The sequence below is a fragment of the Pseudochaenichthys georgianus genome, chromosome 8, assembly GCF_902827115.2.
Source record: "Pseudochaenichthys georgianus chromosome 8, fPseGeo1.2, whole genome shotgun sequence".
Classification (NCBI taxonomy): domain Eukaryota; kingdom Metazoa; phylum Chordata; class Actinopteri; order Perciformes; family Channichthyidae; genus Pseudochaenichthys; species Pseudochaenichthys georgianus.
Genome location: NC_047510.2, coordinates 21,940,400 through 21,968,310, shown reverse-complemented (window position 1 = coordinate 21,968,310; position 27,911 = coordinate 21,940,400). Strand labels below are relative to the sequence as shown.

Below are 27,911 nucleotides of genomic sequence, written 5' to 3'. Positions count from 1 at the left end.
GCTTTGAAACAACAGTGTAGTTACTGATAAAATAAATAAATTAAGCATTGCAGGAGAAATGACATGACTGTTGACAAGATAAACAGTAAATTCCATGTCATAAGATTCTGGTATGGTTGTTTAATGACCTATACACAACTACGGTGTAATTATGTTATGCATGTAAACCTTAGATTGCAAGTTCCCCAACAGTACAATTACAAGACATACACAATACATATAAAAAAGTAACAACCAAAACAATGCAAATATGTATACCTAGTTTATTTAAATATATTATTCAAATTAAAATATATCATTGTTTTGTCTATATTAACATTATTTATATGTATTTCCTATTAACACCACCAACCAATTTGAATATACACACAACTACAAACCTACTGTACAGATCAGAAGACCTGCAGTGCCCCCAAGTGAACAATCAAGAGAATTGACTATTTATTTCAACACATTTTTACAGACTTTTTTGTCAGATTAGCCAATATTACTTTTTAAATATACATTTGAAACCTAAATTAAAGATGAATTGTCAGGCTTCGTATCTGTACATAGACAACCAAGTTGACTTTGCAGTTGAGTTTTTTATGTTTTGTATAAGCAAATACATACATCCTATGACCACTAGATGGTAGGCTTTAATTGATGAAACCAAATGGGTTGAACGTTTATTTTTATAAGAAAGTTGATGTACAAATTCATGTGTCGCCTAGAAGACTCGGACAATCATGTTATCTCGATTTTAATTAACCATGTGAAGAGTTCTACCCGGTTCTCTTCCATGATTTGGAGACATTGGCGCAATAGCCTATACAGACAGTGAGCATTTGTGGCTAGCTGTGATTGGACTGATTTTATGTTTTTATTTGTATCTGTTAGTTTGTATCTGTTTTGTGTTTAGCTTTTTATCTTATTTATTGATGTGTGTTTTGTCTTTTTGTATGTGATATGGACCTTGAGTCTGGAATAAAGATTGGATATAAATAATATACTGGGGAATTTCACATTGAAATATTTAGTTTTAGGACTTCTTTTTTTCTGTCAAAGACTATAACACATTTCAATTTGTTTTACTATTGCACATCATTCCAAAGTTTATCCAATACGTGTATCCAAGTGACAGATGAAGCATTTGTCGAACAGCCATCTGCAATGATTGTCCTAAAGAAAGTGACATACATATTTGGTCCTTGTTGATAATGTATCCTTTTAAAAAACATATTACAGCTTTGCACCATACAGAATAATTTTACTGTGCATTTGATATAGTTCCACCCTATCCTGTAAGGAAGGTGATTTATGTTACGGTAACGCCATTGATGCATCCTATCTATGTTTAAAATAATAAATGCACCCACACGGAACACATTGGGATCCAAACCAAGCGCACCCAACGTGCGCAGCGAACCAACGTAGTGACGTAACGTCTTTGTGTTGACAAATCACGGTGTACGCTGGGCGGGCATTGTGAAGCTGTAGTTGAGTGTTAGCAGGCTAACTAGAGAAAGAAAGCTAACTAATCGTGAGAGTGGAACTGGAGCTAACGCTAAAGGAAAAGACAACTGTCAAAACAGCCAGAGGAGCAGAAATCTTAGAGAAGTGATAATTCCGTTAGGTGACTACATGATGTGTAGCTAGTTAATCAAATACCGTGTTTGTCAGATGCCCGAGGAGTATTTTGGATACTACATCGATTGTCCCATTTCCAAACGGAAACCATTTCTGGACATACAGTTCGTGCTAGGTAGCTAGCTAAGTGAATCATCCAGGAGACTTTTCATTGTCACCTAAAAAACCCAAACTGAATGTTTTGTCTGTCATGAGTCCGGCCGGGTGCTCCCATGTGAACGGTTATAAGGTGGATAATTGGAAACAAAATCTTCGAGTCATATACCAATGCTTTGTTTGGAGTGGTACTGCTGAAGCCAGGAGACGCAAGGTAAAAACACAGGAACTGCAACGTTAGCTTCAGAAAAGTGAAATGATTTTAATGTGGCACCGACAAAAACGGAACTGGAGTGCAAATTATTCCCCACATGAAGTACAAACAATGAACGGGTCGAACAAATTAGCGGTTGAAGTTAAACTGCACTCTTGCAGCAGTAATGTTGCGACTACTAGGGTTAGCCTGCTAGGTTATCACCGGTGAGTTAGCTAGCAAGACAGCTTGGTGTGCTGCGGAGACTGTTTGCTTCTCTGCCAACTTAACTCTTTTGTTTAATTTCTGCTTATTAACTCAAGCAATGATTATTAAACATGTTGCTGCAAGTCAATCGGTTAGTTAACTTAGCATTTCTCTTTGGTAGATGCTGAGCAGTTAGCCGCATGGCTAAACTTCGGTTTGAGGAGAGTTGTGGCTATAGGCTAACATTACCACACCAAATGTACCCATTGTGTCTCCACACGCACACACTAGGTCCACAGATTAGCGGTTCTTTCCTGGGCGTCCCAGGTCAGTGTAATTTTCTGCACTGGTCATTCTCTCACGAGGGATACTGGGACGTCAGCTGATTACTTCATTGCCAATTTATTTTTGGGTTTATCCCACACCTGCTCGGCCTACACAGATCCGAATAGCTTTCTACATTATGATGTCATCTCTGGACAGTGTTGCAGTTTCTTTCATTTTCACACCCTTTCTCTTCTTTTTGTTTCTTTTCAACATACATTTGTTGTTGTTTTGTGTGCAATGATGTTCATTATGAAAAAAAAAACAAGATTACATTCTTCAATTTTATTGTGGATTAACATCGTTTGTAGCTTGCCTGACTGTTGCACAAAAACCCATTCTTCTCTTATATATGTCATACATTTTTATGTCGTTGTGATATAATAGGTGCTTCAGAGTGATGCAGGATGGACAGAGCTGGTGAGTTGATGCTTATCCCCTCCTCATCTTCACTGACATTCAGATGAGTACACACTGGCTTGTTCACCTATCTTTGTGCCTCAGTGCGTTTTCTTTTAATGGACTGAATATTAGATGTGAAACTACGTAGCGGAATAACTCAGACCCATCCCTGTTTCTGCTGTGGTACACAGCTACAGCCAGGGAGATTACAGGGTGGGAGGGCGGTCTATGAGCAGAACAGCAAAAAACATAGCTAGTTACATTGCAGGCATGTCAAAGCAAATGGCTAGTGCAAAATAGTCGATTTTTTTTTTATACAGTGTTGTGGTGACATGCTTTAGTTTGAAAACAGCCTTTAGTAAGGCTTTTTACACCCTGATGTACCTGTCCTTTAGTATTACACAGTGCTAGAGAGCATCTCAAAATGTATGGCCTGTCCTCAAATGCAGTGAGTTAATCACAATGCAATAGTTTTTTTCAGCATCCGATGAAAGTTAATAACAAATATTTAGTCTTTCACACACACTACCTGGCACAAATTTCATTTAACAGGAGCTCAGTCAGTCGGTTAAACAACTTTCTGTTGCTCTCGACGTTTTAATGTTCTGCCCAACCACACATGCATGTTTAGCTGTTGCAATCCTGGCCTTTCGATAACTTGTGCGAGAGCCTTGTCTGTATCAGTTATTCAGGCCTAATTGTCTCAGCACTGCAACTTGTTTTACCAAGACGAGGTGCTCCACAGCCAGTGCTAGAACCACTTTACTACTAAGATTCACCTCTGATAAAAAAAAAAAAACCTGTCATTTTGAGATAAACACTGATATATAATTGAGGGGTATTGTGAAATGTCTCTTCCCTGTTTAGTGTTTATCTACCGTGCCCTGTACATGGCAGGGAGCTGTCAGGGGTAGATTCAGGCTGGATTGCGTTATATTTTTAATTTGTATGCTTTGTCATCCACCAAAAATGAGCACCACCTACACCACTATGTTCCTCTCACATGCTACTGTGCCGCAGTACACCATTTTACATAACTGATATTGCAAATGCAAGTGAAGGAAAGGCTTCCATGTTCCTTCATTTATGAGAGACATGCCGCTAGCTATGTTAATATTTTGTCAATTTTCTGAGCTTTAGTCATGTGGTTGCATTACTGAAAACTGGAATTGAAGTTGATTAATGTCCTTTAAAGTCACATTTTCCATCCTTTTAGATTTGCTTGGGATGTTGTTGTTTAACAGCTGTCTAATATCTGTAACGCTATGTACTAAGGGTTTCTGCTCTGCTCTTATGGACCCACACACACTGTTGATACAGGTGACTAATACAGAGAAGAAGGAGAGTGACTGAATGCAGTTTTCTCTCTGCTGCCTAATTGTACTCAAAGATGGCTATCTGGGATTACAAATCCTGTCTCACGCCTCCTTGACAGAGACTCTTTACCCTTCCGACATGCAGAGCAGGTGTAGTGCTGCTCCAGAGGTACGCATCCAGAGCATTCTCCTGAGGCGAGACAGTATTTGATTTTGTTCAGCTCAGAAATATGAGCTAGAAGACCAGAAGCTTTTACATCACATCCTGGTATCTTTAAATTGTGGAATTAATACACATACAAATCCTGCATCTCTCCTTAAAGGTAGGGTAGGTAAGAATGGAGAAACCAGCTGGAGTGCGCTCGAATTTGAAAATACACAACTGGAAAAAATCTGGCACTTCCTTACAGAGCCCCTCCTCCAACACACACGAACGCGCACATGACCAAAGAGGGCACGAGAGAAGTATGTGCACGAGATGGAAGGCTGACAGGCAGGTAGGCCATCCAGTTATTTTAGCCGGGCCGGCTCAGATGATTGGTCGTGCTTTTTACAGCGCTACGGGTTCCTCAGATGAAATGTTTTTATGTATTTATTGTCAAAGCATTTAATATATTCATTGCTATCGGGATGTGAAGAGCATTCCATGGAATATAACAAAGTGTTTCTGAAGTGAATTACCTACCCTACCTTTTAATATGTTGACATTTGAATGTGTGACAATGCATGTTACGGCACTGCTTATTGTATGTTCGTCTTTCAGCAGTGTAAGATTTTAAAATGCTATTGTAAAAGAGGCATATTCTGCAATGAGGGAAGTGGAAAAACATTTCCATTCAGAGACTGGGATGCTTTTTAAAAATAATATCAGACCTGGCTTCACTTGCCCGTGTCTTTTATCCTGAATTGCTGTTTTTAACCCCCCTTTCCCCCCTCATTCCCTTACTCACCGTCTGTCCTCAGCAGCCTCTCCTCAAACTGCCACCCTCTTTACCTCAAGCTAAAATCAATTCCCAGGCTATGTGCAGGAACATTAGTGGAAAGCCTGTCGCCTGCTCTGCATGCACAATCTGAAACCCCCATGGGTAGCAAATGAAAGAGTGCCAGAGATAGGAGTTTACAGAGATGACATCACAAGCCATTGTGCCTTTGGGTCTGCTATCCTTAATTAGTGAACATTAATAATAATTATTTTTGCAATGATGCCGTTCCTAGATGAAATGCCGCATTAGCTTGGGATGCGCATGTTGGTTTTCACGATTGCATTGTATTGTACTATTGTAAACACACAATTGTTATCCATAAATTATTGATTTAACTTGGTCACAAATTTGATTTTGTTGTGCCCTCTTTCAGACCTAGAGTCTGAGAGGCTTTTCGCATAAACATGTCCGTTCACAGGCACTTACTATTCCAAATAATTGTATATGACATAAATGCCCCATGGAGTAAACAATGCAGATGAATCACTGTATTCAAGATGTCCTAGCCGGCAGGAATAAACCAGTATGCAATAGTGTTTTCACATTGATGTTAGTGCGCTTGTTTTGTTCATCCCTGCTTCATTATATTCTGCTCTAGTCGAGGTGTGCTATGTGTCATATAGCCAGAGGGGCTACACCCCCCCGCAGACTGTCAGTTTGTGTCATGTAACAAACATTGGCTCCATTTCAGAATGCAGAGGAGGAACTATTGTTCTGATGTGCTTCCCCTTCTATCTTCCTGAGTCCTCCCTTTGATTCCTGTCTCTTAATCTATTATTACTGGGTGTATAATAGTTTAATGAGTCTAGTGAGCAGTTGTACGGCACGTGGGCCTTTGTCTGCACAGATTTTGAATGTTTCCTCTCCTAATTGAGATTCATGTTACACCAGATTGCCATGTGCCATTTAAGCAGGCTTTCACAGAAGGATGCCAGAACAGCTCCAAGATGGAAGCCTGCCCTGCCCTTGCTTTTGACGGTTAAATGTATTCCTCTTCAGGCCCAGCTCTGGTCATATTTATGATTTATAGTTTGCGAATGGCTATGGTGGTGTGAATATTCACGAAGGTCATGGTTATTTATGTTGTGTGCTGCTCCATTCAGCAGAGAATACGGTTTATACTGTCTGTAAGTGGAGGTTCTATCTCTACTAAAACACTGCTGCCATGAAGGAATCTGCCATGCACTTAAACCAGAGCTATTGTCTTCGGGAAAGAATGAGATGAAAGCAGGGTGGGTGGGGTCGGCAGGATTTTACAGACATCATTTCTTTGAAGAATTTGCAGTCACTTTGATTAAAGGGGTGAGGGTTGTGATTAGAGAACTGACTGACTGACCCTTTTATCCTAGTTTTTTGATAAATCATATATGATATGATCAGAGGGAACCATACCCCGTCCCTTTCCCACTAGTGCAAACCCCCTTTCTGCTTGTCGTGAGGGAATGAGAGGATTGGTTACTAGATGTTGCTGGGAATTCAGAAGTAGAAAAAAATTGATACATTTTCAAGGAGGACACATTGACTTCCTCGTGTCATTCCTTTCTCCCTAATGTCCTCTTATTTCACGCACACACACATGCGGGCGGTTGCACGCACACACACACACATGAAATGCAGGCACAGCCAACCCAAGAGAGTGGCTGATTCCTGTGCTCTGAGCACATCTCTTTGTCAGATCATTCTCCATCACATCACAGGCCTGCTTTCTGACTCATCAGCATACGTTTGTAGCACCAGGATCTGTTCCTCCAGCCTCTTCGTAGCCCTGACTTCCTCTTCTGCTTTCACTCCCACGGTTTTTCTTCCTCCTTTCCTTGCTTTCGCTTTTTTCTTTTATTTGCAGACATAGCACACATTGCCTCTTGATTATCCCATTACATTTCTCTATTTGTCTGTTCTCATTTATTAAAATAATGTATTTGAGTTGTTACAATTGTTTTATTACACAAAATATAAACTGCATTAAAACGGCAATACCAATTCTGAGGTTTTCATGTGAATGTTTGGATCCTGCGAAATTCATAGCAACGCCTGTAATCCGCCCTTTCTCCCTGCTTCCCATCCTTTCCCTTCATGCCTCTGCCTCACAGACAACACTCAGTGGGTTTGGTGATGTCAGACTTTGGTTTCTGGCCCCTTCCAGCTCTATTTCTTCCATGTCTGCGCTCTCTGTCACTCCCAGGTCTTGTCTGATGTGGCTTTTGGTTTGTCAGTCACTGTAGCCAAGGCTCTGTGACTCAGACTAAATAAATGGTAAAGTTCTGTAACTTCCTCTCTTAGTAAATGGGACTTGTGTCTCCCGTTGTGTCGTCCCTTCTGCCTCACAATTGTTCAGCCTCAAAGAATCCAACCTCCCACATGTAATCAGCATATTAACTAATCGTATAAAGGCACTATAGTGATCTTGAAGTCTTCATTGTGCCTCGTGCTCTGCCATAGCGCGTTCATCTTTGCTGTTATTTAAGATCATAGATGCTAAAGGTCTCTTACTGTGCTTTAGAAATGTTCCATAATAGAGCTAAGAAGATGCAACATTGGTATAGGCACAATAGTGAAATTGGTGGTAGAATAGGTGGGTGGGGTGCCGCATCAGGCTGTATGTTGACAGCTCCTCCGGAACCGGTTGAAAACGTATATTAATATGGTAATCATAAAAGCAGCAGTTGTTGTTTTTACGGCTGTTATTAGCTGAAGGCTAATATGGATTCGGGATGGTTGGTCTTAGTGCCTGAGGATGAGCATGACTTTGCGTTTTAATTAGCCTAAAAGTAAACTGAATCCAGCACTCCTCCCACCCCCCTACCCTTTGCATTTTTACAAGTTGTCTGACTGAAATTCTCTTCCATCTCTCTCCCTGACCATGTCTTTAAGTTTGCCCTTCCTTAAAGTTAGAGATAGTACTTCTCATTTGAATGTCCACCAGGCTCAGTAAAGACACTGCTGCTACAAAGCATGCTGGTCATTACTTGAGCCGGCCAATGAGGCTGCTGTCCACCCTCCCTCAGTTCTACCATCTGGCTAATGAGCTGTCAATCACTCCCCAGGGGCCGGCAAAGCCCAAAACCAAGAGGCAATCAATCTCTTGAAGTGTGGACACTCAATTATTCCCTATTGTTAAAACCCCGGGACCAAGTGACAGCTTTTCTTGGGACTAGGCATTTTGTATGTAAATTGTTCTTTGTCCTTGTGAAAAAGGTGAAGATATGGCATTAAACCCTTGCCAGATCATTTATTACTTAGGTCTCATCGATATGTAGTCACTTTTAAGACTCCGCAGTGCACGAATAGCCCCACTGTGCCTCTTTTCTGTAGGCTGTTCGCATAGATTTGTATGGAGGTAATGATCAAGGCTCAGTGATACAGCTATGTGGATAAAAAAGAATTGAACATTGGGTTTAAAGGAGAGGTGTCATGGCCATTTCCACTGATCATAATTCCATTGTTGAGGTCTACTAAAATAGAAAAATACTGTGCAATTTTCCAAACTCACATTGGTATTCAGCAGTATTCACTTTCTCCACTAAACGGCTCGCTGCAGCTCTTGCCCCCCCCCCCCCCCCCCCCTCCATGTGAGCACAGTGTGCTCCGATTGGTCTAGACCAGTCGGGACGTTGTGAATCGCGCTGAGCTCCGTGGAGGTGTGATTTCCTTGTTTAGCGAAACACAGCCAAACTCAACCTGAGCACACACAAAGTCACAGCCGAAGTAAAAACAATAAGTGTGGCTTGATATTGAGTAAGAAAAAGGTTGATAAACGCTGTGAGAATGGGTCTGCAGAGAGAATTTCGCCGCGATCCCAACTGTCTGTTATCAGCCTGCAGCCAGGGAGGAGAAATCAGCAGAGCTGCCTGCACTGAGTGTGTGCGGAAGTCCGTGGATTGGTCAATTTGGACCAATCAGCGGGGGCTTAACGTAACAGCTCCGCGGACGTAACGTAACGGCTCCACGGATTGGCCCATTTGGTTCCGGGTACCGCATGACCGTATCGTGTCATAGTTCTGGGCGTGGCTACTGGATGTTCACACGTCACAATGTCCAGGAAGAACATGGAAGAAGGTCAAATAGTTCCAACGAGGCGTTTTGGGGAGCTTTACTCCCAACAGGGTGCACTTTGAGGGTTTTGACTCTGCAGCCCATTTACATGCATAAAAACCTTCATAACACACAAGGGGACGGGTAATAACCGGAAAAGCATGACATGTCTCCTTTAAGTCAGGACAGTAGTCTCTCTTCGATGCAGCGTGTATGTATTTTCCTTCGATGGAACAAAGTGTTCCCACACCCTTTTGTTAAGCTTTAGCTAGACTGTTAACCATCTGTGCAGACAAACACACTTCAGTCTGAATGATCCTCCCTCTTGCTGAACTTGTTTGTCAATTTTCTTTTGGTAGCCTTGGTCAGTGAATTTGATAAATGTGGAATGGTGCTCTTGTGTTAGGGCTCTGTTGTCTTTATTAGACAGTGTGGCAGTTTCAAAAGCATGTGTATTCAACCAGTCCATCCTTTTGATGGACTATTTTTGGGCGCAGTTTGAGCATCACCATAAACCATAATTAAAGTAAAAACCTTTCTGCTGCCCCTCTTTTTTACTCCTATTTCCTCTGATCTCTGAAAACCAATACAGATTCACAGGCTGCCAATTTTTCCCTTATTGATTAATTCTAATCAGATGCACACAGGCCCACCTATGCAGATCCATCCCATGTACTGCCAACCCTCTTTATATTTAACCAACCCCCTCAACATGCACACACCCACAACATAGCATTGTACTACATTTTTCAACATGGCACCAAAACCACTCCACCGTTGAGTATCTCATCCTCATTTGATTCTGTTTTATTTGTTTACCCGGAGACGGCAAGAAGCTACCATGAAAAACTAGGCTGGAGCTCAGGCTTTAGCCATAATGTCCTTATAGCAGTGTGTGACAGTATGAGGCCAAACTGCACTCTCCAACAATCCGTCATCCCTCCCACTGATTAATTTGCATGTGATGGGAATACATTCTCATACAAAGACCATACAACATGTCATTGTCAACAGAGGTTACAATGAGCTGATGAAGGACGGAAGCCAAAAGAGAATATAAAACATTTGTATTGTGTCCCCCCCTAGGGCTGCTCACTGAGAATGCATTTTGCAGGCAAGGCTTTGTCATTGGGGGATAGTTGGAAGGAGGGAGGGGGGGTGGCGGTTACAACATCATCCTGCCAAGGCTCTGACAGGCAGCAGCCCCACGGGGTCAGTCGGCAGCACGTTTCTGGAGCATCACCATCAGTCTCCTTCCCCAGCCTCACTGTGCTTGTTCGTATTAGTTAGAGAATCAGAAAGGACTGTGTGTGTGTGGCTGAGTACTCGTAGCAAATATCCTGGTGTGTGTATATAAGCCTGTGGAAAGATCTGTGTCTTTTCTTGCATATATGCAGTATGCATGTCAGCCATTGTTAATTTCATTGATGTGTAAGTCTGTGTGGAGAAGCATGCGGAAGCTTTTCAGTGTGAGGCATCTCGGTGAGTCACTGCTCTCATATATCTGGACTCCGCACTCTACCCCGTATTGACTCTCTCCCCCCTCCCTGGTCGGTTCTGCAGCAGCAGGAGCGTGCTCAGTAGAGCCAGACCTTTGTCCACATCATAATCATTGTCGTCATTTTCTCTCCTCCTCAGTTACAGCTCATCACGTTACTGGCTCTGTTTGAATATATGAATGAATTAACCTACATGCTGAGGTAGGAGTTATGCAGTCAGTTTGAAATAATGCAAGAGGAGACGGAGAAGCTGAGTATGGACGTTGCTTTATTTAGATGTATATGTATGCAGCTAGAACATTGAAAGCTTCCTGCTGTTGTTGAACATGGGTCATAGCTGATGGCCACTCAGTGGACCCACAAAGCATGTAATGCTATCTTGCCCTCACTATAAAGATGTATTGGAGAGACCTATTCATCCAGCTAATGCCTTTGTCCATCCGTTCTTTCATCAATCAGCAGCTGTGTACTTTAGTGGGTGATTCCCCTGGACACGGTGCCCAGCCTCGCTTGCCTCAAAGAGCTCATCCCAGATGGGAAATGCAGCACGGCCGTGAGCTTGCTACCTGTCCGATACTTGTTCCATTCATCTGAGCCAGCGGCTGATCAATAGCTGATCTAATAGAACATTAAAAGCCCAGGGTTCAGTGAAAGGCAGGACTGCTGACAGTAAGGAGTAGACGGTCTGTGAACCATGGTGAGAGGGAGAGGCCACAGAGTCCCGGGGGGGGAAGGGGCGGTGCAAGATGGATTTTCTCCCAGCTAAAGGGGTGTTCAGGCAGTGAAGGATGTTTGGGCGGGCGTGGCATGGCAAGGGCAGAGTTACTTGTTTTTTACTGTGAGTGCTGGTGCAATAGAGGTGAAGTCGGGGAATAACAACATCACTGCTTATGTAGGATAGGCTTAGAGATGTGTTACTAACATTAAGGATTTGAAAGTGCCCTATCTTTTTATATATGTGTAGTGCAAACAGAGTTTCATTTAGATTCTCAAAACACCCTTCCCTTCTCTTCTCATAGCCTGTCAATGATACAAGCTCTTCGTTGAATGTTCAAAGAATCTGCTGTAGATGTTGTTGGTTTTGGTGACAGTCTACATTTTGTTCCTTCCCTTCACTCCCCATGTTTCCAACCTCGAAAAGCACCACACTGATTCGCCCCTTCTCTTTCACAGGACCCAAACACACACCCATTTAGAGCTGGTTGGCTAACAGACCCATATGAATAAAAACAGAGCTTAGTGTCTGCGACCCTGAATACCCCCTCTACTGCGATGTCATCACAATCCAGCCCACGCCTACTAATGCTCAGCCAAAACACAGACTGACTGAGTTTTGCAGCCCATCTCTGCGGCAGTGCCTAGTAGCATGTTTGATGTAACACCCAAATACTTAGCCTACCACGATGAGAGCAAATCAATATTGAATTGCGTCTCCATTTTGTCGTCTTCTCCATACAAACACAACATTTCCGACCACTCCCTCAGATGAGACATTCAGATCTCTAACATCAACATTTTTAGTTGTTGAAAACACGTCTGTTAGGTAGAATGGATATTTTTGTGATTTATTTGTATTTATTTATTCAGCAATATTTCAAGCCACCCTTTAGAAGTGCTTCATCATAAATATTTAAAAAGTAGAAACTTGCTTAGGCTTTAGGTGATAGAATATCTGCACTGCAAATCCACTGGTATCCACATTTGTGTTGGTTCTAGTCGGAACTATAAGCTCCCAAAAAAGCTACATGACATTAACTTACCATCTTGTGGCCTTGGTTGTGGAAGTATTGGGTCACTGAACAATAGCAAGTTATTTAGTGATATAGCCACTGTTTTCTTCGAGCACATGAGTGGTATTGGTTTTAGTCGTGTAGTCATCTCAATGCACAGACCATTCTTGGTTATGTGTCATCCAGTGAGAAGGAAGTGAAACTGACCAAAAAACCTCTTTCCTTCTCTGCAACAATAGACTTTAATGTTGGTCATATGGTATCAGGTTCTGCTCTTGTATTTCCAGTCAAAAGACAATACTGCACAGGCTCTTTGAGTTTCTATCCAATAGCTAAAGCAAGGTGTGTAGGAGTGTGAGTCTTTCTTCCAGGCTGGTTTCACACAGTGTACCAGAAACTGGTAAATCTCTCCCGCCAATAGTCCTCATTTTGTTTCTCTTCACCTTTGCTTCACACCTACTTTCTCTCCGTCGTCTGTCTTTGAGTGGGCGGCTCAATGCGCCGTAGTCTGCTGCACCCTGTAAGGTTCTGATTAGATCGCTCTGTCTCTCCTCTCTTATTCACTTTCTGCTTCGCAAATCAGGCTGGCAGACTTTTTGTTTCTGTGCTTTCACTCACATTACCAACGGAACTGTATAAAGCACAGAGTGAAATCATTGCTAAAATATATACTACATATTTTAGAGCACTAATGATAAAATGGAATGTGTATTCCTCATGGCCCATACAACCTATTTTCAAATAGCTTAATCGGACAGTGACACCTCACACAGCTCCAACACACTTCAGACTCCGCAGCAGCAGACAGGTATGCAGTTTAACAGCCTGTATGTCTGGGAGGCATATATTTCTGTGTTCATTAGCTTGAGTGTTATAGGATGTGGGGTTGTGTGTTAAATGTTAGACCACTTGCACAGTTGTTGGTCTTAAGGCCTTCAAAATGCAGTAATAAGTTCTTCAACATTTTGATTCAGAATTTGTAATTCTCTTTATCATGCACACATTGTTTTCTTCATCTTTGCCCTCATCTCTCACTCCCTTTCCCACTAATAGTTGGGCATCGCCACTCATGCTATACTTACTAACCTTCTCTGTTGTTGTTCAACTTTAGCGCACTATACCAATCTCTATTGTGCATAAATCGTGGAGCTGTATTCCTGTGACGCCAACGTAGGCCTCCTTTCTGACAGGTTTGCAGACAGTTTCAGGCATTGTAATGTTCTTTTTGTCCCGTTACCTCTCAAGTCAAATCAATTTACACACACTCCAGCTGCTGTTAGAGAGCGCCTCAGACACATTCAAGTGACCTTCTCCAGTTAGCCTGCCAAGCATTAAATCCCATCATGATTTGAGAGCGAGCGATACAGTGTGGAAATACGCTGTCATTCTTCTGCGTTGATATCAGTTCATATCAGGTCTAGTCGAGCATCGTGTCTCTGAGGTGTTAGTGTGAAGATAGACATCTGATTCAGCTGGCAGGGGGTTCCTCTCTGCCAGCTGACGCCTCTCTACAGTATCGCTCTGTCCTGCTGCAGAGGGTCCTTTTCTCAACACACTGACTGTTTTCTTCTGACCCTCAACCCCGTTTCTCCTTTTTGTCTTCCTCTTCCAGGCCAAGTCGTGCATCTGTCACATGTGTGGTGCCCACCTGAACCGACTCCACTCTTGTCTCTACTGCGTTTTTTTCGGCTGTTTTACGAAGAAACACATCCACGAGCACGCAAAAAACAAGAGACACAATCTAGGTAAGACACACACACACACACTCTCCTTTTTAAAGTGTTTTATATCTATAACAAATCTGAATTGCTGTGTAGTATGAATTAAAATACAACTTTGATAATAATTATTTTTTAATCTGAACAAATGGCTCACACTAGAGCTAAAAGGATGGTCGAAAACATTATACTGACCCTCCCTACGACGTCCAAGGCTCAGTCTCATTACCTCATTCCTCATATTCCCATGCACTCCTGTGGCCCACTGCAGCATCAGCTATTACCAGCAAAGGATTACAGCATTACTTTGAGAGACTTCCTCCCCCTCAGACAGGCAGCGAGCTGAACCTCACTTTAACTGCAGCACATTACCATTCTGGTGAGCGCCTTAGCCAGTCAAATGTCATGGGTTGAAGTTCCTACTCTCCCTTTCATACAGCAGTAAGGGAGGAGCAGAGACGGCTAATCCACAGCTACCAGAAAGCCTATTTTCCACCTTACATGCTAATTATGCAAAAGACGATAATGATACTAGCGAGCAATATTTTTACATTACACCAGTGAGAGCGTCTAAAAATGGCAACCAGGGAGACGGTAGGCGTTCGTGGTAGCTGTCTGGATGGCCTTAATTGATTTAATGCATTTCAACAGTTTGGACACACACACACACACACGCACACGCACACAGTCTTAATTACCTGAGCTTTCCACTGGAGCCTCTCTGACAGTGGCGCCCTGTTCCTCTCCACCTCTAATCAAATTAACCAAACTCCCTGTCTGCTAGATGGCAAGCTGCCCTCTCAGGACTCCTTTTCACATCTTTTTAACTTATGAGTTAATTAGAATGTGCAGAGGTGTCCATGATGCCCACCTTTCTTTAACTCCGGATGAATGCCTGTGTGTTTGTCAGATAGCAGAAAGAACAGGTTGGGGAGGAACAGACATTAGATTACATGTCATTTGTTAGACGCTTTTATCCAAAGCGACTTGCATGCATTCAGTACTGTGGGCAATCCCCACATTTGGGGTGAAGTGTCTTGTCCAGGGACACAACGACATGCTGACTGCAGTGGGACTCGAACTTGCTATCCCCTGATTCCAAGTCCGGCACACTATCCACTAGGGCGGCTCGATTATGGCAAAAATCACAATCTCGATTTATTTGGGTCAATAATTGATATCACGATTATTAAAAACAATTATCCATTTACTTTGAAAACATCCATTTATTGAAAACAAATGTGAAGAGTATGTTTTTAACAGTTGATTACCCCGAACTTTAAGTATAATTCAACTGAAAAACCAATCCAAAAAATTTATAATTTGAAATAAATAATCGTTTTGTTGTTTTCATAACCGTTGCAAGCCAAAATCGTAATTGCGATTAAAATATGATTAATTGAGCAGCCCTACTATCCACTGATCCACAGCCTCCCTATGGGGAGATTGTACTATTGATTACAACTACTAAAATGGGTTGCCAAACATGCTTATGCAGTATCAAAATAACCTGGGTGGCTCACTGAGTCTATGCGTGGGAAACACTGCTTCTTCTCCTTTTCTTTCACCTACCAGTCTTTGGATTCTTCACTCAAATGAGTACGATTTATGAATTCCTGCCTGCATCTTGTTCAGTACTCACTACTCAATCGACTTCTTCCTCTTGTGGCCATGTCAGAGTTTTGTCAACTAATTGTTACCCAATGATGCCGTGTTTTACAAGAGAAAAGAAAGATGAGATGGAAAGATGGTTTTTCAACTACATTTTTTGTTTTACTGCATGACTTATTTCTTTGCACGTTTGCTTAAACACACAAAACATGTCCCTGGGACAATGATATAACAAACACCAGTCAGGTTTTCTACATGATGTGTTGGCTCACTTTGTCAGTGTGGGTGGCACCAAAAACAGAAAAATGTCCAGTTAAGCTAAAAATAGGTTGTCACGGCAACAGAGCTGAGGTGTTGCTGCCGTGGAGTTTGAAAATGGAACAGGATGGTGTTAGTTGAACGCCCAGGTGTGGGTGGCAGACAACTACACCTATTCCATCACTACTCCCCTCATATCTGTTAATTGCCCAGTGCAAGCAATGAGATGGAATGCAGTGCGGAGAAACGCGTGTCTTGAGTCTGGCTGCACCAGCGAGGTTGGACAATAAAATAAAACCCAATGTGTGTTACTGTGCTGGAAAAATCTATTTGTAATTATGGTGCAATCTCTCTTTCGTCCCCTCTCTCTCCCTCTTCCCTTCTTCCAGCGATAGACTTATTATACGGTGGCATATATTGTTTTGTGTGTCAAGACTACATATACGACAAAGACATGGAGCAGATTGCTAAAGAGGAACAGAGGAAAGCCTGGAAATTGCAAGGTAGAGCATTGTGTATTCTCTCAGATATCATCTTTTCTGACAAGTTGATATCGTGCCGTCTTATTGGTGATTCTTTGTATCCACAGGCATAGGGGAGAAATACACAACATGGGAGCCGACCAAGAGGGAGCTAGAATTGTTACGACACAATCCAAAACGGAGGAAAATCACTACAAACTGTACCATAGGTAAGCACTAGACTGCACAGACTCCTCTCTAGACAGTGTGTGGGATCCTTTAGAGCTGGGTGTTATCTTCATGTGCCTATGGAGCAAGTGTACTTGGGGTCACTCTTGCATTAAAGTGTGATACCCAAGGTCGACAGGATCCAACAGCATCACAGTGTTCCCTCTCCGACGCTGTAGAGGCGCCCCTCAATCTGTTTCTCCGCAGAACATGTTTTCTTCCTGCCAATTCTGTCTCTGATAAAGTACATGAGCTTTTGGTTCTTCCCCCCTGCCATCCTTCAACCCCTTCTATTATCTCCAAAGAGCTTGGTTGGTAGCCCTGATTGTGCAGGTGTGTGTGTGTGTGTGTGTGTGTGTGTGTGTGTGTGTGTGTGTGTGTGTGTGTGGACCAGTCTGAGGCAATAAACCTCACGCTGAGCGCTCTCTTCCAGAACCAAACCACGCTCAATTGGATCAAGCCCAAAACCTGGCTGTGTCTCACCTGTTCTATTGGCCATCACTGGAACATCGTAGCTTTTCGTTTCTCACTTTAAATGAATCCAGTAACAGCTCTGGAGTCAGCTCCAGGATACACACGGTTTTGCTGGCAGACCTGACCCAACACCTTGATAAGAGAACAAACATTCGCAAACATATTTGAATATTTACACTTTTATGTGTTATAAATATTCAGGCAGATTAAGATGTGGGTGCTATATTTATGGTTCAATATAGGCCCGTAACAAATATTTACACTGTCCACCAAGTTGCCAGTTAATTCTAAGAATAATTAATTTAATGATATCCAGAAGAAGTAAATAATTTAAAAGTATCAAAGATGCCCATTTTAATTTCCGTAAATCCACGGTGATGTTAGGGATGGGTATCGTTAAGGTTTTAACGGTACTACTACTTTTATCGATACCGCTTATCGGTCCGGTCTTTTAACGGTACTCTTATCGGTTCTTTTGGAGAAAAAAAATAAGGTAAACTAACTAAACAAATTGTGAACAAAACTAACATTGCTTTTTATTTAAATTAAAAACATCAAAAGAAACAACAATGTTTTAACAAATCGTATTAAATAATGTGATGACAGAACTGTAAACGGAATAGCTGAAACTTTAACAAAATAAATAACTCGGTTACCTCTAATCATAACCCATGTTTGTATAATGTAGTTAACTCTGTGTGTTACTGCTAGCATACATAACACCTGACGTGGAAACGTTACTCGTGGACGGGGCTACAGAGCTACTAGAAAGAAGAGAGTCGAACCCGGTGCATTCCTCCGTCTGGATGTGGAGCACTTTTGCTAAATGTTTAGACAACTTGCTCGTGTTACCGCCCTTACATGCTAAACTCTTATTGCACTTTAGGCAACGAGCATCGAGGCGGGTAACATTTAACCACACCTTGGAGCGCGTTCTCTCCGCCATCTCCTCCGTGTGTGTGTTGCTGCATGTAGCAGCTGCGTGTGTGTAAACTGCCCCGCCCCCTCGCACACAGGCGGGATGCATTTTGCAGTCTTTTTGCATATTGGAAACGGAGTTGGCGACACTAAAACTGCAATATAATGTTTGTGTAGCAATAATACATATATTTTTTACATGTCTCCAGTAGTACCGATAAAAAGACCGATAACGTCGGAGCTTAACGGTACCACGGTCTTTAATAATTCAGCCCCGGGGCCCGTTTAATACCGGGGCTCGGTACCCATCCCTAGGTGACGCTGTGAGATGCTTCTTTTTCTGATATATAACAAAACCATTATAGATTTGGTCCAAAAGTCAAATAAAAATAGCTATTTCTCACAAAAAAAAGGAAAATATCAATACATAGTTGTGGTTCTTATGGCTACTAATTCAGTTTTGCTTACTAATAAAACTGGCCACAGATAACACGTGGTCAAATCAGGGATCAGGTAATTATTTGGGATTCAAGTTCCCTCGTTTCGCAGCATTAGGAATCAGAAGAAGCACAGTCATGTTTAGCCTTCAATGCCATGTTGTGCTTACACTTGTCTTTGTCTCTCCTTGTCCTGCAGGTTTACGAGGGTTAATAAACCTGGGCAACACGTGTTTCATGAACTGCATTGTTCAGGCTCTCACACACACGCCGCTGCTGCGAGACTTCTTTCTCTCCGACAGACACAAGTGCGAGATGCAATCAAACTCCTGTCTGGTGTGTGAGATGTCGCAGCTCTTTCAAGAGGTATGATCCACAGTTAGTGTTTGAACTTGTTCACATAGATTTGCTCGATCCCACATAGAAAAGGATGACTTTGGTCCAAACTGAGGTACAATTATAGGTCTTTTTTCAAACCATGTGATGCCTTCTCTCGCAGTGCAACTCATTGCAGCAGGCTGAGTCACTGGTGAGCTCTTCTGTCGAGTTCGAAGAGAGAGGCAGGGAGAGGAGAAGAGAATCCTCCCTGAGAGGAATGAACAGGGCCTCATGCAAATGAATAAGCAGAATTATACTTGTATCTAACCTGGTTAGTACATGCAAATGACTGTATGTTGCACAGCTGTTTATAGCCTCTTAAGCCTATCTCTTTAATACAAAAGTTTGCTGTTTCACATCTAACAAACTCATCGGCCCTGGACGTTATGTAATATCTGCCTGCTCCGCTCCCACACGGCCTCGCTTTTTGTTCTTACACCCTCTCACTTCCCACTGTATATGGGCCTACAGATGGCAAGTGGTGCTATAATGAGTTTAGTCATCGCCGACCAATCAACGCAACACACGCATACAATATATAACATATGAAGGAGGTAATCGCTCACCTCTATCACGCCGAGGCAGACGGTGATTGAGGATTCCAGCTGTGTGTGAGACGGAACACTCGGGGTCACCCATACAAGAAACACTAATCCATTCAAACACTCTCTGTCCCACACATATTACCACTCACGTCTTCCTAGCAGACTTCCATCCCGCAACTTCATTCCTTTTTTTAACCAGCCCAATGTCGTCATCAGATGCCGTCTTTTGACTCTGCAGACACACACACACACACACACACACACACACACACACACACACACACACACACACACACACACACACACACACACACACACACACACACACACACAGCTTTATATATTTGAAGGTAAGAGACGCGGCACGCTTTGATCAGCCCCTCTCCTCCCCCGCACAGTTACCCCCTCTTCTCGTAGCGTCTTTACTTTGTCAAGCCACCTTCACACGGCTGGGAAGAAGCAGCGTTTGTAAGATTCAAAATAGATGTCAGTGCAGCTTGTTTTCTCTGAGCAGCTCAAACATATTTCAGAGAGAGCTGTGTAGAATAAAGCAAAACTGTTTGCACCATCACCACATTGAGAAATGAGAGCCCTCTCTGGCATTAATGAGCTCTGGTTGGAACGTCATTGCGGTGTTGAACCTTGCTCCATACGATCACGTTGTTCAACCATGTCTTTGAGTACTGTGTCTTATGATCAGATGGACCTTTATTGATCCATGTAGGGAAATGCAGACGTTACAGCAGCAACAGAAGAGAGAAACACAGACATGGTTAATAAAGATAAAACAAATTGCATACTGTATATACATATATCACACACACCTCTCGTCTCGAGCTGGCATTACTGCTTTTGTCGTTAGGTGATGTGTGTTGGAATGAATTCGTGTTTCTGAAGATGCCTGTAGAAAGCAGCAGCTGAGAGAGATCACCTCGTACGGACGGAACGTTTGCTACGGTTCAGCAATGAATTATAGATGACCAGTGGGCATTGTGGCAATGAGCCTGTCACAGAGGTGATCAAATATGTCGGACCTAAGAACACCTGGAAAACTAGGCTAACCACCCTCTCCTCTTCACCCCCATCTCTCTTCCCCGCTCTCAGTTCTACTCGGGCCACCGCTCACCCCACATTCCCTTCCGGCTGCTGCACCTGGTGTGGACTCATGCACGTCACCTCGCAGGATACGAGCAACAAGACGCCCACGAGTTCCTCATCGCAGCTCTGGATGTTCTACACCGGCACTGCAAAGGGGACACCATCAGTAAGCCATATAACCAATCAATGTCTTAAAATAAAAAATAAACACTAATGGGTTCCCTTTAAATTCAGCGAGATTCAAAGGTTTACCCTAGATTTGTTTTCAGGTGCTTTCTCGAGTATTATTATTATTATACATCAGCCAGGATTGCAGCTTTTCCAAGTCAGGCTGAATAGAAAACGCAGCAAAGATCGATGTCGGTGACATGGAGTGTGTGGGCCACCTACCGCCTCTGATCCGCCGTGTGTAGTTGTACTTTAGATCGACCAACAGAGCATACTGCCTGACTTCACTGGAAGCATGCTGAAGGAGATAGGCAATCTTGTATACCAAAGGGAAAGGAAGGAAGCTAGCAGTGTGAGGAATGTCAATAGGACCTGCTGCAGTGCAATGACAGGCTGACTCACCCTCAGACCCTGCAGTGAGGCTTCCATTAGCTACGACACGGAGAGTTGTGAAGTGGCTCAGAGGCGCCGCTGCAGGGGAAACGTAAAGTGAGAAAGAGCGGCAGACAGAGCGCTTTAGAGGTGCTAAACAGGTCGTAGGTGTTATCTGTTTGTCTATTTATACTTTCTGCTCTTCACAGGAGATGACAATGGGAAGAAGGCCAACAATCCAAACCACTGCAACTGCATCATTGACCAAATCTTCACTGGGGGCCTGCAATCAGATGTTACCTGTCAAGTGTGCCAGTAAGTTTGTTGTTTGTTTTCAATTTAAAAATGATAAAGAAGCTATTTTTCAAAATGAAGTCCCATTTGAAAGCCTTTCTCTCCATTCATCTTGAGGGAGCACCCCCCTTCTGTTCTATACACACATCCATCATCTATCTGTCCTGCGATTGCGTAGTCTCCTCTCTCCGCTTGGCTGATCGATGTGGACACCACCTGTCCTCTCAGAGTTGGTCAACCACAGGTTGTGTCCTCTCCACTGCTAATGTTTAAAGGCCCAGTCCCTGCAGAGATGCTGGGGGGGGGGTTGTCTAGACATCAGCACAACTCAAGCGTTGCCTGCCCCCTAGAGCTGTCCTGTCACATTAGCACTAGCGCGCTGCACTGAACTGCAAAGCACCTCGTCCAGGCTTGCGGGCAAGCCCAGCAAAGTGCATTGTTACCTGTGAAGAGAGTCCTCTGAAGCTGTCTCCAGCATCACTCTGCCATAAACTGAACCCCCCTGTAATGGTTAGATACATCTTCTGTAGACTATAGATTAAGGAGATGCATCCCCCAAAGCTTTATGTTGGCAACAGAAATGGTACCATAATGGTTCCATATTGCTGCAGGGTTGCTCTCATGCATCATTAATGCATGCACACTTGCCTTAGAAGCCACCTACTGGCACCACTTGGTGTAACATCACCATCTAATCAACAGCAGTAATTTGCGGCAGCCTGTGCGCATATTTATGTGTAATGCATGCATTCTTCACTGAAGCCTCCATTTTGCCCCTGCTGCAGACCATCACTCAACGGTATTGGGTTGTAAAAATACAAATCCCAAGCTAATATTCTCTGAGTGGGGAATATTATTCACATCATGCACCCATTCATTGTTCGCTGTTCAAGCAGGCTTTAAACCAAAACATGATCAGTGTCTACAGAGGCTGTGAATCTAAGCTTGGGCATTGCCATCTGTGTCATCATCCTTTCATCATGACCTGTAATAGATGACACACAACTGCACACTATTTATTCAAACTCATAATCAATCCCTCTTTTCTTTTCTTCCTCTTAGTGGGGTTTCCACGACGATAGATCCATTCTGGGACATCAGCCTGGACCTTCCTGGCTCTTCCACACCTTTCTGGCCCCTCAGCCCTGGAGGGGATGGCGGCACAGTGAATGGAGAGAGCCACCTGTCAGGGGCCACCACCCTCACAGACTGCCTGCGCAGGTACGGATCAGCTGACACCTGACAGTTTTATCTTTTGCCAGTGTGGTTTCCTTTTTTGTATCTATCTAAACTGAACTAAAATCCCCATCTCCTGGGTTGTAGAATACACTTGGAGCCAAATCATAAGCGCTTCTTGCCAAAAAACACAATAACATGATGCTATTAAAACGTTGTTAGTTTCAAAATAAATGATGTCATGACATTTGGTAAAGGAAAGGAAGTACTTTTCTTTCAATAGGCGTATTTTCCTGTATCCTTCTGCCACCTCTCCAGATTGATGGGTTTCAATCGTCTCCACTTAAAAACAAATCTCATCATCCTCTCGCTTGTATGAGAGGTCACGTATTGCGTCAGCTCAGCCACGACAAACCTGTTATCCCAGGATCTCATCTTCTCCACACTCACCAGGTTTGCAGAGCAGATGTGACCTCTCATATCTCCTCTACTGCCTCTTCATTCTTGCAATTTCTTTCCCTCCTCTCCTTATCTTATTTCCCTCCCTCCCTCCCCTCTCCATATAACACTTTCCCCCCGTGCCCTCACTCTCTACCTCTCGCATTCGTCTCATCCTCCCCCTCTTTCTCTCGCCTCCTTTCCTTCTGACTTTTTTTTTTTTTTTTTACTGCAGCACCTTACACACCCCTAGTTGCTGCAGCAAGTCTCTTAAAGGTACAGAACTGGTTGGTGTTGTTGCCGTGGTGATGGAGGCTTTGGCATTACCAGCATGGCTCTGGGTTGGTCTGACTTACAGAGAGGCTGCACAAACACTCTCCATGCAGACAAGCCCTCGCACAGCTTCAGATCAACTTCAGATCTGTAGGACTTGGTTTAGCGGGGTGCAAAGGCGAGATCAAAAGGGTTTATGTAACGCAACTAAATAATATAGAACCTAATTAATCTTCTGAAAGTTTTCACTTCCTGTCTCTCGTTTGCCCACATTTTGTCTTCTCTTTAACACCCTCTCCTCTTGTTTTTTTCTTCTTCTTCTCGCTCCGACCCTCCCTCTGCAGGTTTACGCGGCCCGAGCATCTCGGAAGCAGTGCCAAAATCAAGTGCGGCGGTTGCCATAGTTACCAGGAGTCCACCAAACAGCTGACGATGAAGAAGCTCCCCATCGTAGCGTGTTTCCATCTCAAAGTGAGTCGGCCGGTGACAAAGTGCTGCCAATGATCTCCTGTTACATTATCTGTCTATATAATTTAATCATTTTAGGGTACGGGGAGCTTTTATCGTTCACACATCTTATTTTGTTGTTAGTCCAAAGACACTCCAAAAACAATCCTCCAAATGCAGATGCGTTTTAAAATGATTTCTTGACGGTTTTGATATTTCTACAGCCCTATATATACGTGATCCATTTTGCCCTGTGTGTATGCAGCCTTACATCCGATGCGTGTGATGTTGCTTGTGCGTAGGTGTGTTGATAATCTGATTCAGTTGTTGGTGCATTACTTCCATCCCTTTCACCCATTGTCCCAGGACACCAATGACTTCAATGACTTGTCCAGCCCTCCACTGTCCATGTTTTATTTATCATACCAGTATTGGGGGGGAAGGTCTATAACGTATTTATGATATTCATGGGACTAGGCTTCCAAGGAAATTGTTTTGAGCTCAATCCTGTTATTATATTGGTGTGAATGCGCAAACGTGAGGCACACAATATGTCATTTCACTTTTCATTAGCTGCGTTGTATTTTGCATGTTGTGAGTATATCTGTTATTTCTAAATAATGTGTCCTCTCCCCTCCCCCCACTCTCGCTCTCTTGCCATGTTCCTGCCCCTTCCCCCTCTCTCCTCTCCTCTCTCTGGCCATCTACAGCGGTTTGAGCACTCTGCCAAACTGCGGAGGAAGATCACTACATACGTTTCCTTCCCCCTAGAGTTGGACATGACGCCCTTCATGGCATCCAGGTAAGCCCCCCACCTAGGGCCCATAGATTTCCCCCTGATAGTGAATCTGGTCCCGCCAGTCCACATCAAGGTCTTCTGTTTAGATCTAGGAGCAGCTTTTTTACGTGGTTTATCGTATGTTAATGTTTGTAGTGCATACTCTATGATGCACTATACAGACATTGCACTCACAGTAATTTAAAATATTTGCATATTAGACAAAACATCATTATTAAATGCTTCCAACAAATGTATATTGATGTCATTAAAGCATGCAGTTGCAGTATTGCCCCACCCCTGGCAGAAGCATCCATTCAGCTCTGTTCAGAGACAGAAATATCATTAGGCTATGGCGCTGGCAGGGAATATATTGGCTTTCAGAGATAGAAGAATTCTGCCACCTAGTGGATTTCCGTGCCATTGTAACATGTTTACCAGTGCATGCAGCTTTAACAAATGCTAATGTCTTGCTTTTGTTTTTCTGCCTCCGACAGTAAAGAGAGCAGGATGAACGGGCAGTATCAACTGACGGTTGATGTATTAAACAACGACAATAAGTGAGTACCTTTGAACACATGTACTACAGCAAACTGATATATTAACACTCTGCGGCCTCAGAGCAGTGCACACATCATAGTAGAAATGTCTCTTCCAGCACAGCAGCACATGCTAATGACCTGAAGCACCCGGCTGTGACTTCCCCAAATTAAATCAACTTGGAACCAATTAAACGCTGCTTAATTTTCTTCATCCATGACAGTTACAATAGCTTTCATTTTCAAGGACATTTACGGGGAATTTAATATCTTAATACCATTGACAGGCTGCTTGACATACATGAATTGTATGTTGAATGTGAGCTTTGGGTTTCATGTGGCATTATGAAGAGAAGACTCCATACATGAGGTCTTATAATATGTGAGACACAAAGTCGGTATTCAAGGGGATGATTGATGAGGCGTTTTAAATACACAGGAAAGACCTGAAAGAGCAGCAGCATGACGTTCAAGACAAATGAAGGCACCCATGTATGGGGAGGATAACGGGGCTTTATGAGATATTTGTGCTAAAGTGATTCAAACAACAAAACAAACACATATTTACATTTTCTTTGTTTGTTTTTTCTAGGTATTCCTTGTTTGCGGTGGTCAACCACCAAGGCACATTAGAGAGTGGCCACTACACCAGCTTCATCCGCCAGCACAAAGACCAGTGGTTCAAATGTGATGACGCCATAATCACCAAGGCCAGCATTAAGGATGTACTCGATAGTGAAGGGTGAGTCCAGAAACAAGACAATGACAGTACTAAGAAGTGTTACGGCCCGTCCACACTACAGCTTCAAAAAAAGCTTGGAGCTGGGCGTGTCTGAAGCTCGACCAACAACCAATCACATGAATCTCCCGCCCCTGACACACAAGCAGCGGTTTGATTGGCTAGAGCTTGTACTGGCCTATGATTGGATTGGCTGACGCTTCCACCGAAAGCTTCAGAAGCTTCAAAAGTTGAACATTGCTCAACTTTTGCAGCCTGAAACGCCAGGAAAGCTCCGCTCTGCTTCCCACAATGCAGTTTGGCGAAAAGTGACGTCACCCCATTCAAAGTGAATGGGCAGACGCGTTGGAAACCGTTTTTGAAGCTGTAGTGTGGACGGGCCGTTAAACAGTATGAACTCTGTAACAAATCTTACTCTTTCCCCCCTCTCTCAGGTATCTCTTATTCTACCATAAACAGTTCCTTGAGTACGAGTAGTCTTTGTGAGGACTGACCACGAAGAACCACTGCTTCTAACGAGAGAGTCAAGGGCCTGGGGACAGGATGAAACACAAACACACAAACCTACCTGAAACTCTTTGACTACCAGTCTACTACAGAGTCCAGCTCTGGAGGGCAACACATAAAAAGACGTGCGAAATCATGCAACCTTTCAAAAGAATACAAAAAAAAAACAAGCACTGAGCTACTTCTTGGCATCTACTTGACAAAACTGAATGAAGAGGAGAGATGGAGGAGGAGGAAGAGTTCGTGCTTCGTCAGTTCCAGGCTTGGGCAGAGGGAAGAGGCCTCCCCCCACCCCCTCACCCTCCCTCCCTCCCCCCCTACCTGCTGCAGGGGGCGGTCTGAGTGTGACTGGCCGTCATCTCCATCGGGCACATCTGGATTTTTTTCACAGTATTCTGACCCCCTTCACCACCCGCCCCCCCACTCACGCCCTCCATTTCTCTCCCATGGTGCTCTCGTTTTCAACTGACCAAGCGTTTAACTCGATAGAGGACAGTTTGTTGTCATATGCATACAGGACTGAACGCAAAAACAAAAAAAAAGTAAGAATAATAAAATCAACGTATTATGAACTTTGCAAGAACATTTCTAAAGGTATGGTTATGATTCTTATCATTTGTGAATTTTGTTATGAAATACTGTATGAATCTAGTACACATTTATTTTTTAAGAGCAAAAAAACAAAACATGGGGGGGCTTAGAGACGCTGCCTTTGCCAGTTGCTGGGGAAGTGCTGCCATGGAAACTAGGCAGATTTGGACCTGAGTGTGCTCATGTTCCATTATTTACTGTTGATTGTTTTATTTTTAAGTCTGGTTGAGGGTGGGGAATATCTATTTTTTTTTTTAGCAACTCATCACATTTTTGTTTACTGTTCATTTGTGTCTTTTATTTTTTAAATTTCAGTACAGTCATGTGTCCCTCGCTGTCCTGGTACTGGAAATGTTGTTTGACGTATTATACTTTCATTCTTGTGGAATTGTTGGTATAATGATGGTGATGGTTAAATTGGCTACCTTTTTGCTGTTTATGAATTGTATGTTGAATGTGAGCTTTGGGTTTCATGTGGCATTATGAAGAGAAGACTCCATACATGCTGTGGTCTCTTCTCATTGAACACCGTGGATGCTCTGCAAAAAAAAAAAAAAAAAGCCCATTTAACAACACTGCATGCGACTGGGCTCTCATGATCTTATAATATGTGAAAAATGACCCTCAGTAATGCCTCAAGGCCTGCTGCCCATCATGATTTTTGTTCTGTAGTTTGGGGATGGGGAGACGATCATGTGAGATGTATAAAGGATAAAACACATTGCACGTATACGCGCACTGTGCGACCACAGCCTCGCTCTGAATCCATCAGTGTTAATCTTCTCCATGGCAACTGTGTGGCTGGTGTAGACCGGTGTGGTCCGTGGTGTCTTGCCTCTGCAGTGCAGTAAACCCAGTGCTCCATTCAATCAGTATGCTGTCAAGACTTTAGATAATGCACATACACATCAGGGTGTTGTGGTCTGTTTTGTTTGAATATCACATATTGTGTATGTATAATAAAATACAGAAATAAACAAATATTCACTCATGTATAATATGAGGTCCCTAACCTATCACAGTAATGCCACATAAAAACCACAACCCCTGGT

At 43.1% G+C, this 27,911-nt stretch overlaps 1 protein-coding gene across 3 annotated transcripts; it reads left to right on the top strand.

The window, feature by feature from the left end:
* Positions 1 to 1,407: 1,407 nt before the first annotated feature.
* Positions 1,408 to 27,846, top strand: LOC117450954 (ubiquitin carboxyl-terminal hydrolase 22). Of its 3 annotated transcripts, none has more exons than XM_034088996.2 (14): positions 1,408 to 1,939; positions 2,837 to 2,869; positions 14,024 to 14,156; positions 16,388 to 16,501; positions 16,588 to 16,689; positions 18,716 to 18,882; positions 20,544 to 20,703; positions 21,287 to 21,392; positions 22,434 to 22,592; positions 23,603 to 23,729; positions 24,416 to 24,507; positions 24,981 to 25,043; positions 25,615 to 25,764; positions 26,196 to 27,846. In XM_034088996.2, the coding sequence occupies exons 1-14, from the start codon at positions 1,820 to 1,822 to the stop codon at positions 26,236 to 26,238; spliced, it is 1,569 nt and encodes a 522-aa protein (XP_033944887.1). In that variant the 5' UTR covers positions 1,408 to 1,819; the 3' UTR covers positions 26,239 to 27,846. The 3 variants fall into 3 exon arrangements, with proteins under 3 accessions (XP_033944887.1, XP_033944888.1, XP_033944889.2); XM_034088998.2 differs by lacking the exons at positions 1,408 to 1,939; positions 2,837 to 2,869 and adding exons at positions 2,922 to 4,336; positions 4,491 to 4,664; XM_034088997.2 differs by lacking the exon at positions 2,837 to 2,869.
* Positions 27,847 to 27,911: the final 65 nt, after the last annotated feature.